At 45.7% G+C, this 14533-nt stretch overlaps 1 protein-coding gene across 1 annotated transcript in view; it reads right to left on the reverse strand.

The window, feature by feature from the left end:
* Nucleotides 1-2803: 2803 nt before the first annotated feature.
* LOC136588589 (keratin-associated protein 10-4-like) overlaps nt 2804-14533 on the reverse strand; it is an 820730-nt gene continuing 809000 nt past the window's right edge. The window contains exon 6 of the mRNA XM_066587950.1: nt 2804-3597. Within this exon, the coding sequence (XP_066444047.1) occupies nt 3412-3597 (186 nt within the window). The 3' untranslated portion in view covers nt 2804-3411. The remainder of the gene's footprint in view (nt 3598-14533) is intronic.

Consider the following 14533-nt stretch of genomic DNA (forward strand, 5'->3'; position numbering starts at 1 on the left):
CTTCTTGGTGCCAATCCACACCTGGCCACCCCTGTCTCAACCTCATGCTGTCTTGAAGCCTCTTCTGCTCGACCACGGGCCTCTGCGGGCCGCCCAGATCTGTTGCTGCTGCAGGGCTGCTCCCCGACCGGTACATCGCCAGGTGAGCAACCCCCGGCCCTCTCCAGCCTCTCTGATGCCGTGCAGCACTGGGCCCAACCCCCCTCTCAGCACAAGGCCTCGTGCTGGACACCATGCCGCGCCGTCTTGCAGGAGTCCTCCCAGCCCTGCTCCCACTGCCTGTGGTGTTGCCGGGGGAAGCCTACTCAGGGGGAGGTGGGGAAGAGCTAGTTAGTCGTGGTCGGTGTATGGGCGCATGCTCGGGGCTCAACCTTGCCAGTGAACATGCCCTCCGGGTCTCCCCTCCCCACTTGCCCTGCCGCTGCTGAAGCCGGCCCTGCCGCTGCTGATCCTGCCACCACTGCTGGCTTTGCTCTTGCTCCCGCTGCCTCATATCCCACTGCACCCAGGGCCTCTCTGACAAGCTGCTCCAGCCAGTCCAGACCACTTTCCACCGCCGCTGCCCGGATCCTCGCAAGGAGAGCCTCCATATTCTCGCCGGTAAGACTCTGACTTCAGGCTCTTACTCTTCTGCTTCTTCCCCGGGGCTTTACCTTTTTCTATCTGCATCTGGCTGCTATGTTCACGTGTGGCTGTAAATCTTCGGTTCACCTGCATTTCTTCTTCTTCCCCTTTGTTCTTTACTCTTCTTAGCTCCGTTGTTCTCATGCTTCTTCTTGTTGCACACTGCTGAAATGACCCCTCCTCCTACTTCTTTGCGCCGTTTTGCTTCACCTCCCCCTTTATAGTCACCCCCCTTCTTTGTTTCCAGACGTGAGAAAACTGTTAGTTACACACATCAGGAGCACAGCTATTAGTTCTCATTCACATCGGCGTATGTGTATTTCGGTTCGTGGATGCACAAAATTTCACTGACTTAAAATAACCTAGTGCCTATTTTAGCTGCTCTGGTGGGGTTTTTTTTTGCGAGTGTAATCGTTATCAAACGACCACTTGTCCGTTGGTATGTATGTATGCATGTGTGTGCTTATCATGCTCTGCCCACTGGTAACGTCATTGCAGGTCCTACAACATATATAAAACACAAAGTCGGACAGAACAACAAAGTTAGGGCTCTTGGAAGAGGAGAAAAATAACAAAATGAGAATACAACTAATCAGTTATTATCTCAGACACAACTCAGTGGTCCTTTTAGAAGACACCAACCTACAGCCACCACAGAGATCTGGTGGGCTGAATGACCTGCGGTGATGTCACTGCTTTTGGAGGAGCCCTTCGTCAGTTTGTTAGAAAGTTCTGTATACTGGATAAGCTAATTTCAGCCACCAGAACCTGTTTTGACATGGGGTGATCACTGTATTCAGGAGTCTGCTGAGCTGGTGATGTCTGTAAATCAGCATGCATGTACCAAATGTATGTGTATGTGATGTGTGTGAATCAGGATGCATGTAGTAGAGCTGTGTGTATAATATGCTGTGTGTGTCATGGGGGGTCAGGATGGATTTAGCAGAGCTGTGTGTGTTATGTGTGTAATGTGTGGGAATCAGAATGTATGTAGTAGAGTTGTGTGTGTAATGTGTGGGGTCAGAGTTGATGTAGTAGAGCTGTGTGCGTAATGTGCCGTGTGTGTCATGTGTAGGAATCAGGATGGATGTAGCAGAGGTGTGTGTGTAATGTGCTGTGGTTGTAATGTGTGGGGTCAGGATGGATGTAGCAGAGCTGTGTGCGTAATGTGTGGGAATCATAATGAATGTACAGTGTAATAGAGTTGCATGTAATGTGCTGGGTGTGTAATGTGTGGGAATCAAAATGGATAGTAAAGCTATATGTGTATTGTGTGCGGATCTTAATAGCTGTGTGTGTGTAATGTGCTGTACGTTTCATGTGTGGGGTCAGGATTGACGTAGCAGAGCTGTGTGTGTGTAATGTAGTGTATGTAATGTGTGGGATGAGCAGGCATGTTCCATTTCTCTGCATATCATACCCAATACATTGCATAGTGGAATGGACAGTGCTTCAGTTCTGTTCAGAGCAGGGAATTAAAAAAAAAAAAAAATCCCACTGCGCATGTGTTTCTCTACTGGCAGAGCATATGTGCTGTAATGTGTAAAACGGTGTGGGAGACCCGCAGCATTTTACGCACACAGCCATGGGCATGAGCCCTTACTCCTGTTCTAGACCCCTGGCTGATATATTTTGACAAACTGCTGCTGTGTGAGCCAGACAAGGCGAAGGCTTCTCAGCCTCTTTCACACGAGCGTGTGTGTCTTCATGTTGGCCACACGCTGCTGGAAATCTAATCACAAGATTAATTTGCGTTTTCTCATCCATCCACACAGGCGTATTGCGTAAAAAATACGCTGCCGTGTGGAATTTCGTTGATTCGGCAAAATGCTTCTACTAGCTGAAATAGCTTAGAGCCGGCTGTCTTCGTTTCCGAGCTGCAGATGCAGGTAAACTCCCCCCCTCCCTTTTTTTCAGCTACCATAGGAATATATGGGAGCCTGCAGCATTTTATTGTTAAAACATAGGTCAAGACCTATCTTTTAATGCAGCAAGGACAATTTGCGACCGATTGGCGATTGTCTATTTGACGATTTTATGGCACAATCTTTTTCATGTGCCTATAATTCACCCATGTGAATGAATGCATTGGAATCCAATGCTTCACAGGGTAGCGATTTTCAGCTGACGTTTTATCGTGGCTAAATAGTTGCGATAAAATACTGGTGTGAAAGAAGTCTCTGAATATCAATGTTTTCATTTACTTACAGCAAGCAGAGCTCTTGAAAGCAGAGAGGAAACACAAAACTTAGTAGGAAGTTGTACAAACTTTATTTCCTTACGGGCTTATTTACATGAGCGTATATCGGCTGCCGTTTTCACCTCCTCTCTCGCTTCCCCTTTGGCTTTTTGCCTTGGGAGGGGGCGAGACGGGGACGGAGCTAAGCTCCCCCTCCCCGCCTCTTGTCGCAGCCAGCAATGGGAGGGTGCGGAGCGGGTTGGAGCTTAGCTCCACCTCTGCCCCCCCCCCCTTCTATTGCAAACAGTGGTAATGGGCAGAGAGAAGAAGGGGGAGGGAGTTTAGCAGTCACGCTACTAAACTCCCTCCCTTCTCCCACCGCTGTCATTGGCTCCCATAGGAGTTAATGGCAGTGACCGTTGTCCAGCCAGGAAGATAGTTTTTATGCCACGGGAATACGTCTGTGTGATCTGATGCATTGGAATCCGATGCATCAGATGGTAGCCTATATCAGCTGGCCGATATACGCTTGTGTGAATAAGCCCTAAAACTGACAACCTCTTGTAGATCCATGTAGATACTGGTGGATACTTTCTCAGCTCTTAGATTCAGTTATTTGCTGTGTTTGGCTTCTTGCAGATTCTTCTGTTTGTGACCTTTAAGAGCAATTTGATCTTGTTCAGGGGGGAAGATTTTCCAAGGTTCTTGAGTAGGGAGGCCATGTTTCTAGGTGTACGTTTTTCACATACAAGTCCACTCTCACACGGGCAGTAATTATAGAGCCCACCAACAGGCTGAAAGGAGAGATGATAGGGTTAATGAAGACACTCATGACTCCTGGCCATCTGTAACTAACATATAAGATCAGCGGTGGGAGACGCAGCGTGAGGCCGGGGGTCCCATTACTGAGAACCTCATGTCTGATGCTACACATCCAGTGTGATGTGATTCTGTGAATACTGATGTCACTGTGGGGCGTTTACATCCGTTTTTGTGTATTTAGCGCACAAGTGTCATCTGATTGCAATCCGGTTTTCACATGGCTAAAAAAATGCGAGGTGACCCAACTGGTAGAATTTAAAACTCCCATTGAATTTAAAGGGGTTGTCCCGCGGCAGCAAGTGGGTCTATACACTTCTGTATGGCCATATTAATGTACTTTGTAATGTACATTGTGCATTAATTATGAGCCATACAGAAGTTATAAGAAGTTTTTACTTACCTGCTCCGTTGCTAGCGTCCTCATTTCCATGTAGCCGACTAATTTTCGGCGTCTAATGGCCAAATTAGCCGTGCTTGCGCAGTCCGGGTCTTCTTCTTTTCTCAATGGGGCTCCGTGTAGCTCCGTGTAGCTCCGCCCCGTCACGTGCCGATTCCAGCCAATCAGGAGGCTGGAATCGGCAATGGACTGCACAGAAGCCCTGCGGTCCACCGAGGGAGAAGATACCGGCGGCCATCTTCAACCGGTAAGTAAGAAGTCACCGGAGCGCAGGGATTCAGGTAAGCGCCGTCCGGTGTTCTTTTTTAACCCCTGCATCGGGGTTGTCTCGCGCCGAACGGGGGGGGGTGGGGGGTTGAAAAAAAAACCCGTTTCGGCGCGGGACAACCCCTTTAATGAATGTTAAAAAACAAGCACAGAACTCACTCCCCGCCATGCAAGAGCATTGCAAGAGAATCCCACCAGAGCCAGACGTGCCGCAACTATTGTTTCATAAGCACCATCGGTCTGGGACAGAAACTGCACATGCAAGTGAACCCAGTGAGTGCAAGGGTCTGGGGAAAATGCCCCATCATCACCTTGTGTGTATGTGCAGGTTCCATATGTTTGTGATGCATGTGTATTTTTTGCATCCATATTTACTGCATTTTCACGCGTGTAAAACACTAAACGAAGAGCAATTGTTTTAGCGCCCCCCCCCCCCCTCCGCACTGTCTCCTGGCAACATGTATAAAAAAGCAGTGAATGTGTTCCCATTGACTATAATTGATGATAAACACAACAAAAATAGGACATGCCTCGGGGGTTTTCACACACATAAAATATACACTTCTGAATCCACCAATGCAAATCAATGGGATTGTATGCCGTCCAGTGAAAATAGAGCTGCAATAGGGATAGATAATACGCCCCTTTGAATTGTTCTAATGGGTCCAGGTCTTGTCCAAATTCTATCAGTTTTTAAACTGGGGTAGAACTTAAATGATAAAATCATCCGGGTGAATAAGCCCTTATAGCAGTTTTTCATTGCAGTTTTTGGGCACTCAGCTTGTAGAGATGGAACACAAGGTTTTAGGGTGCATCTAAAATTGTGGTAATTTGCAGTAAAAGCTCATGTCACATCACTGCTGAGTGTACAAGCACCCCACCGTGTATCTATTCATACACTTCCAGGAGGAATAAAGGAGGAACAGCTCCTTGTAGAGTTCCAGTATAAGATACTTCTCGCCTTGCAGCGCAAAAAACACACTGCAATATCACTAAATGCTTTCAATGGGGCCGGCAGCAGCAGCGCCAGCCCCACTGAAAGCATAGGGAGTATATCGCGGACTTCAGTCACAGCTGTGGCAGGGATTTCCTTCATTGATGAATGGCTAAGCACTGCCTGTAATTGGCTGAGCACTCAGAACATCAGCACAGCCCTTTCAGGAGGTGGGTATTTTTAAATCCCCACCTGGTGAAAGCGCTTGACAGCAGTACAGGGGAGCCAGCCAGAGGCTGCGCCTGAGTGGCGGAGAGGTGAGTATATAATTCATTTTTTTCACCAGCTAGGAATGATTTTCAGGGAAAGGCTTATAGTTCAAGCTCTTCCGTGAAAAATCATGCTGCATGGTTTGCCTAAAACGACTGCTTTCAATGGGTCCGGCAGCAGCGCGACCAGATTCGTAACTTAAAGCTCCTGGGCCCCAATGCAAAATGTGTAGCAGGGCCCCTAATTATAATGTTTTATTAATACCATTGGGCTCCCTATATGGAGAAGAGAGGCCTTATGGGCCCCCTAAAGCTCCTGGGCACGGGTGCGACCGCATTCCCTGCACCCACTATAGTTACGCCCCTGAGCGCAACCCCATTAAAAACAATGGGATAGCATCTTGGGCTGTCATAGCTGTGGCAGAAGTCTGCGATATACTCCCTATGTTTCCAATGGGGCTAGTGCTGCTGCTGCCGCCGGCGCCATTGAAAGCACCAAACGATATCGCAGATTTCTTCTCTGCGATGCAAAGCTCTACTGAAACATCGCAAATAAGTATGAAACTATTGAAAATCATTGTTTTCAGAATCATCACAGGTATTTAGTCAATCAGACATGTGAGGAGAGGTGACGGCTCCTCTGTAGGATGGTCATATGTATAAGGGTGCGGTCACACAAGCGTAGGCGTATTTACGTTCGCACGTGCGCAGCGTTTAATCGCCGGAAAGAACTTTTTCGGCAATCATGACCAGAGCTAGAAAGCGTATTGTCGTTTGTTCCTACTTTGCAAACTATCTTGTCGGCCATCGAATATGCGTTGGCGCGTCTTTCGGTCGCATATGTTCCGTCTTTTTTTCGGGTTCCCGTTTTTACGCGTCGTAAAATCGCCCGTGCGAACGAATACATTGGAAACCAACGCCTCAGATGGTCACGTTTATACGATTGGGCGCAAAAACACGCCGTTTATGCGCTCATGTGAACGCACCCTAAGGCTGTATTCACACCGCTAATACTTCTGTGCAGGTTCTTTCCGTGTCTGAGATGGACACAACATGCACAGAAAATTACCTAATTTATTAAAATAGGTTCATTCACATGAGTGAATTTTCTCACAGATTAATGATCAAAACTGAAAAAATCGTCGTGTGTCCGTGTTTTGTGAAAATCTGGCACAAGAATGAGACCCGTAACCTGCAGTGCACTGCGAGGGGTGTTGCTCCCAAGAATCTCCAGCATAACTCACTCTCATCCATTTAAATATGGCCTAACGGCGGCTTCACATGGCCATAAGCATTTTTGCACATGACTCAGTGCAATATATTTGCGCTATGAATGACTCCTCCGCATATTGGCACATTTTATTGTACTTTTTGTACATGCAGGGATGTTCATCTGCACACAGCAGGCAAACACTCCCCATTTAAATGACTATTTATCCTACTGAGTTCCAGAAGTGTTATTTTTTTCACAGAATTATGCATCTGTGTACGCATTGCACATCTTTGATGGATTTCTATGAGGACTCTCGGTGTGCAAATGAGCATGTCCTATATTTTGTGTGCACACGAGAAATGCGTTTAACCCATTAGTGACGGCCACATTGCCTTTTTACATCCTAGCTAAGTGGGCTTTAATTCTAGAGGACGTAAAAACATGCATCCTCTTTGGATTAAAGCTCTCTTAGCTGAGGATGTGACAGCTCTATGCTGTCGGTGCCCGCAGGTAGCGAACAGCATGGAGCTGTCATCCTGGGCTGCTCCAATGGATAGCGCCGATTGCAGTAAAGTTAAAAAAAGTTAAAGATTCAGCTGCCCTAATGGATCGGATGCATCAGGGCAGCTGGAATTACTCACCTGCCTTGTCTGTTTTGCCCCGCGCTGAAGCGGTCCTCTGGGATCCGGCGCCACTGTTCTGTGTATGCACGGCAGACGAATGATGCCACGCGCATGCGCAGTAGACCGGGAGCCCTAGTAAATTTAAAATCTCCTGGCTCTCAGCTCCTGAAGGTAGCCAGGAACCAGGAGATCTCACCGGGGACTGCGTTGAGTGGTCCCCCGCTCCGCGATCGCCACAATCCAATGGATAGCAGCGATCATGAAAAAGTAAAAAAAAAGGCTAAAAAAAGTTAGTTTCACATCCCCACATGGATCGGATCCATGAGGGGTAGGGAAAATACTCACCTTGGGTCTTCAGCGATGTTCTGGTTTCCCGGAAACTGAAGTCCCCTGCTGCGCATGTGAGCCCAACGTCAATCATCGGGCGCGCACACAGAGGAAGTCAGGCCCTGGGAAATTCAAAATCCCTCTGCTCCTGGCTACCATGTGTAGCCAGGAGCCAAAAGATTTTACCGGGGATGTGAACACCATTATCCAATGGATAACAGTGATCATTTAAAGTAAAAAAAGAAGTGTAAAAAAGTTTAAAAAGCTGACGTTTCATCTCCCCTAACGGATCATATCCGTGAGGGAGGATGAAATTACGTATCTAAGGCTCTCGCATTTATCTGCTGACCTTACCCCAGCTTCTGCGCACGCGTCCGTCGACAAAAGGGAGGAAGCATTCGCAAAAGCCGTGGATTGCCAGGGTAATTTAAAATCTCCCTGCTCTTGGCTATAAAACTTAGCTTAGAGTCTGGAGCTTTCACGGGCAGTGGCATTGAGCGATACCTGGTCATGTTTTCGATGTTATGCAATGGATAGTGGCGATCATGTAAAAGTAAAAAAAAAGTTGACATGTCATCTCCCCTCACCAAGGTGCTCAGTGAGAGGAGATGAAACTTTTTACTGGACGCCTCCGTGTTTGAACCTCGACTCATTCCTCCTCCGCGGACCTTCCCGAAATTCTGCGCATACAACCGCCGGCAAAATGCTGGACACATGCACAGGAGGCAGGGAGCCCAGGAAACTTAAAATCTCCTTGCTCCCATCGACCAACGTTTGCCGAGAGCCTGGAGCAGTGAGCGGTCCCCAGTCACATGATAAAAAAAAAGCAATCTACCAAAGGCCGATCTCCCATGCCCGGATAGGAATTGCAGATGTGTCTGATCCGCAGTAATACGCAGAGCAATTGCATTGGATTACACAATTCCGCTCACATTAGGGGGTTGGAATTACTTAATCCACTTACAGAAAACAGAACACAGCAGGTTCTATTTTACCGCGGATATCCGCAGCATAGAGCGCATTGTGCTCCATGGTCGCGGATATTCCGGAGACCATACATAACTACATTGTGTACCGCCTGATGGTACTCATGTCATCGCTAAGCGACGGCGCAGGAAATACAAAGAAAAAAGGTGTACTGAGCATGAGTGCCTGCGTGAGTAGGCAGTTATGCGCAGTACATCACGAGTCCATATGCAGTGCCACGGCCAGGCTCACAGCTGGGATCCGCTGTGGCCCTCCACAAGCAGATTCCACATATGGCTGTGTAAGCCTGGCATTATTCAGATCGCTACCTGTAATACGTAATTTACAAGAAGCCCTGGGAACGCTCGCCTTCCTGTTGTTCCAGGAGCAGCTTGTTGAACGCCTTCTGTGTGAAACTGCCACGGAGACTCACAGAACGCCACTAGAGATGAGCGAACGTACTCGGATAAGCACTACTCGTCCGAGTAATGTGCTTTATCCGAGTACCGCTGTACTCGGGGCTAAAGATTCAGGACGCGCCGCTGCTGACAGGTGAGTCGCAGCGGGGAGCGTGGCACAGCGGGCGGGAGAGAAGGAGAGAAAGATCTCCCCTCCGTTCCTCCCCGCTCTCCCCTGCAGCTCCCCGCTCCGCAGCGCGTCCCGAATCTTTAGCCCCGAGTACAGCGGTACTCGGATAAAGCACATTACTCGGACGAGTAGTGCCTATCCGAGTACGTTCGCTCATCTCTAAACACCACTCTACACCACATCCCCGCCGCTGAGGTCATGAAATACCCCCCAAAAAGGATAAGAGGGAGGGATACCAGATTTTAATACCCCATGTACCCATCCCAACCAGGCCCCTGTAATTACCCCGGTCTTCGGGGGGAAAAAACACACAGTTTACATTATTACTTTTATGTAAAATTTGGAGAAGGCCAAAAAGGGCGCGGAGTGTATGTGTGTGTGTGTGGGGGGGGGGGGGGGGGGGTAGGTGGGATTATTTTTAAGGAGTCAAATTTTCTTTTCCGCACAAGTGAGCAATGGGGCCTGGAATTTATTCAATTGTGCCCTGCAATCTAATAGGTGTTCCTTCCATTATAGGCCTAGCCATGTGTTCTGTAAGCAGATTAGGGCCACAATGGGTATGTTTCTGAACACGGAACAAACGGGGGATGCATTTTGGGCTAAAAGTCTTCATTCCTATGTACACTCTACAAAAAAAAAACAGTTTTTAAACAATTGCCAAAAAGATGAAAATTGTTATTTTTTTCCTCTTCTTTGGTTAGATTAATTCAAAATATGCAATACACCCCTAGAGGAATTTGTTAAGGGGTCTAGTTTTCAAAATGGGATATTTTGTGGGGATCTCTATGGTTTTGGCTGCTCAAGGGCTAGTGGGCAATAAGTGGGCAATACAAGTGGACTGTATTGGCACTTATAATATACACAAGTTCTAGCGGTCTATTTTTACCACCTAAATGAAGCACAAAATGTGGCGAAAAAATAATGTCAGAATCACGTGGATATGCAATGTCTTTACGGAGTTATAATATGTTAAGTATCACATGTCAGATTTTCAAAATTTGGCCCCATCACTAAGGCGCAAACAGGCTTCGTCACTAAGGGGTTAAATCCACTTAAATCTATGGGTTCTGTTTTCCGCATAGTGTGCACACAAATATGCTTGTGAGAGGCCACCTTAAGGGCTTATTCCGACGTGTGTGTATATTGGAGGGGCAGGGCGGGGGCGGAGCTAAGTTCTGCCCCATTCTGCCCCCTCCCATTGCAAAAAGTGGCAAGGGGCGGAGAATGGGTGGGAGCACAGTGCACTGCTCCAGCCCGCCCACCTCCTCCCTCTGCAGAAAGAAACAGCGTATATCGGCCGGGTGTGAAAACCTAGCCAATATGCACACATCGGAATAAGCCCTAAGGGAGAAACCAGTACAGCAGTTGCTTACAGATACTCACCTCAAGGTTACATTCCTTATTTTCAGCTGCTTTTGGTCCACATTTACCACTCTGGTAAGTGCTCGAAACAGATGTGCTTCGGCAGCACCCACTCTTACATAGAGTACTTAGAACACAGTAATTTCCATCTTCCTAAATGTAAAAGAGAGGAAATAAATATTTATATGTGAATTATAATTCTGTCTATAAGGCCTCCTTCACACCACCGTATACAGGTTTATGTTTGGCCGTATGCAGCGTTTATTTGCATGAATGAATATTTGACCTGATCTTTATTCGTGTATTTCATGTCATTCATATGGGGTACTGCTGCGGGAATGTTAAAAAATACACGGAGGAAGGAAAGACTATTAGGGACAGTTCAGACCGTCATGTTTCCCCATCTGTGCTGTCTGTGTAATTCACAGCCCACGGACACATACTTGCCAATAAGGCTATTCACATGAGCGCTATTTCGTGTGGGCTATGTCCTGTTCTGGTCAATGTCATGGATGAGGGTAGGATATGTAATGTCTGCTACCCGCTGCTCAGACAGTACATGGACCTGCATCTGTGTGCTGTCCGCTGGGAGGCGAGACCTAGATTGTCACGCACAACTTGCAACTGTCTGTCTGAACGCAGTCTCAGCCCTCATTCACACAGAATGTTTGTCGGTATTTCAAGTGTCCTTTTGGTCCTTTTTTTTTCTGTAGAAGTTCTGTTTAAAGACTGTAAGCGGTGAGAGCTTTATGAAAATACGAGACAGATGATTTTTATTAAAGCTTAAAAATACTCATTAGTGTTCGCATATACGCGTTTTCATGGAGGCTACTAGCAGGTCTTAAGGTCCATTTAGACACAACAATTATCGCTCGAAAATCAGTCAAGAGCTGTCTTTTGAGCGATAATCATTACTTCTAAATGCGCGGTCGTCATGCACTGCTTATTCATGGCTCATTTCTAGCCAGCTATAAATTAGCAATGAGCCTTATCAGCACCTCATGCTGATATCTCAGCTGGTAGTACTGATAGCATTCTGTCAGCTGGTATTCTGCTGGCAGTTCTCAGCGGGAAACCAGCTGAAAGCATGGAGAACAATGCAGCTGTTTGCATAATCATTTTCTGAGTTATCGCTGCATTATCCCACTCCGCATACATAACTCTTAAGTAGCTACTGTAGACTATGCAAAGATAATAGCTGAAAACTGTCCCTCAAACTGTTGTTTGAGCAACAGAACCATTTCTTCACCTAGAGGAATCAACACTGTGACAAATGATTGCGGTTCTGAAGGCCAACGAGCTCCAATGTGTTACTAGCTGGGAGTAACTAATAGAGTGGCCATTCAGTGTAGGTTTATAAGTGGGATTGGAGGAGAAATGTCTGTATGTGGGTTATGGAGTAATGCTTCGCTCCAGCTGTTCCTCCTCTCTATCTGTGACTGCGGGTGGACGGGGTCGGGGAGGGGAAAGGAGTTTATATTAAGATTAGTACGTTTTAAAATATAAGAAATCAGTTACAGGACTCCGATGAGAGATGCTGGTGCTGCATTGGTGGATGGTTCTAATGAAAAAAACACACAGACTACGGCTATTGTTCTGTGCATATAATTAAAATATGTTTTTGCTATTCTACATGGGGGATTATTTCATCTCCATATAGTGTGTGACAACTTGAGGATTGTTCTCACATCAGATCGTTATCTTCCCTCCACCAGATAGATGGTCGCACACCAGTAGACTATATCCAGGCCAGAAGTTTGGTACAAACAACAAATCCGCCCATTTTTGTGGCAAACCAACAGAACCCATAACATAATCTTCACACTGTTCTCATTCATCAGAGTATGCACAAACAGATACAATTTCCTGATCATCTGGCTGCTATATAACACAGACATTAGGCCTGTTTCACAAGGGGGCAGCGATATCGGCGCTATAAAATCGCAGCTTTATTCTCGCAATTTTGTAGCATCACTGGTGCGTTTTTCTTGTGAAAAATCATGCATCGTTTCACTGCTGACAGCGATAAAGTAGCAGGATAAACTGGCATGATTTAAAAAGAAGGGGAAGGAAAAAGGAAGGAGAAGGGAAGAGGAATTGTTTTTCTTTTTTAGTGAAAGCGTATGGTAATATTATTATTTGCCATAATTTACACTAATATGGTTTAGGATAAATTAGGGATAAATCATTCTGGGGTCAACAATAGCCACTAATAAAGTATATAAATATACATGTTTAACTGAGTACTATGAATATCAATTTTTTAACACATAGGATAACAAATTTGTCTGTTAAACCTGTGGGGGAAATTACCCAGCACCCCAGCTTGTGTGATATTATTTTAGATTCTACTGTTTCAGAGAAATCATTTCTTGTATTAGAATCACCATCTATGAACCTTAGGCTTTGCTAGAATGTCAGCCTGACTAAACCAGCAATAAACCATAGCCATAGTTAGTCATAAGATTGATAAGAGAGGGAGCTACAGATTGATAATAGATAATGTAACAGAAATTGATAGGTATAAGCAATATACTCACCCACAAATAAAGCAATAAAAGATAAACATGTATTGATAAATAGTTATGCTGAAACATTATGACATGTTAAATGTTTAGACACGTATAAGGAAATATCAGAACTGCTGAAGAATGGAAAATATTAGGTATCATGAATGGACTTTGATTGAATATGTGTGAAACTACTGAATGATGTAAACAAAATATATAATGTTTGGCTCAGAATCAACGTCACTTTCATTATATGATATGCTTATAAAAGACCTCTTGTAACGCAGATAACAAGTAGATGAATGTGTACATTCAATGCATATGTACGGTCTCTCTTCCTGCCGATCGGTATTACTTAAACAATGATGAGTACTCATTACAATTTGGACGCCGGATGGCATACTAACGGGAGTTTTTCTCTAACAAACTTTAGATATAGTAAGAATAAATGTGCAATCTATCTATGATTCGTTGGGGAGCGATGGATCTAAGTTGCACTAACTTTCTTCAAGTAACAAAGGGATTAATCATCAGGTGGATTTTAATGATAATTGGTTTTAAGGAAGCAGATTGGGTTGTGTGGATGAGGTGAACAAGATTTCTACGGAGATTGAAACGCGTTCTCCACGAACATGCAGCAACTCTGATGTATTGAGTACTATTCTTCAATAAAGCAAAGGAATGTTTTTTCACAAAAGTCCGAGCTCCTGCAACTCTTTTCTATATGTGAAAAGAACAACCACTGGGATCGAGTAGTAGTGGACGTGAATTCATTCCTGCACAGCAAAAGAAAACAAGAAAAAAATATAGGAGCGAGCACAACTCAGCGTAAAGGTGGGAACTTTCTTATTTATTCCCAGATATTATTTTTGGAAACTATATGGGATATGAGTTGTACTATAGTTCAGCATCACCCAGATGCTATATGACACAATGAGGGGTCACATAAGAGCAGCATGAGTTGGGCAAAGCTAAGGATGAGGAGCCATAAGGGCATCCAGCGAGCACATGGAACGAGGAGACAGGGGGAAGCGCGTGGGCTTGGTTATTGTGGTTAAGTTTGCTTTAAGAATGGTGGGTAGGCAGTTCCTTTCCACAGCAGATGAAAGAATAAGTACAGCTAGGAGGAGTTCTGTGAAGTTTGGACCATCGTTAGGAAACTCTTACCTAGTGAGCATTTAATGGAAACATTATGTAAAAATGAGTTGGAAGTCATGAAGCAGTGGTGAAGTGCTGGCAGAGAGACCATGAAAAGCATGCATAGTCCCAAATCGTAACAGAAAACACAGAGAGCCAAGTAAAGAGACTCCAATGTACAGCATTGCCAAGGCTGCCATTTAAAGGTGCAGGAAGGAGGACATGAGCGCAGAGAATAGTTTATTTCCACTCTCATTAGCAGAGCCTGAGTGGAGAATGTAGGGCATAACAGCCACACTGTGCCCTCTCACCTAT

The sequence above is a fragment of the Eleutherodactylus coqui genome, chromosome 1, assembly GCF_035609145.1.
Source record: "Eleutherodactylus coqui strain aEleCoq1 chromosome 1, aEleCoq1.hap1, whole genome shotgun sequence".
Taxonomy (NCBI): domain Eukaryota; kingdom Metazoa; phylum Chordata; class Amphibia; order Anura; family Eleutherodactylidae; genus Eleutherodactylus; species Eleutherodactylus coqui.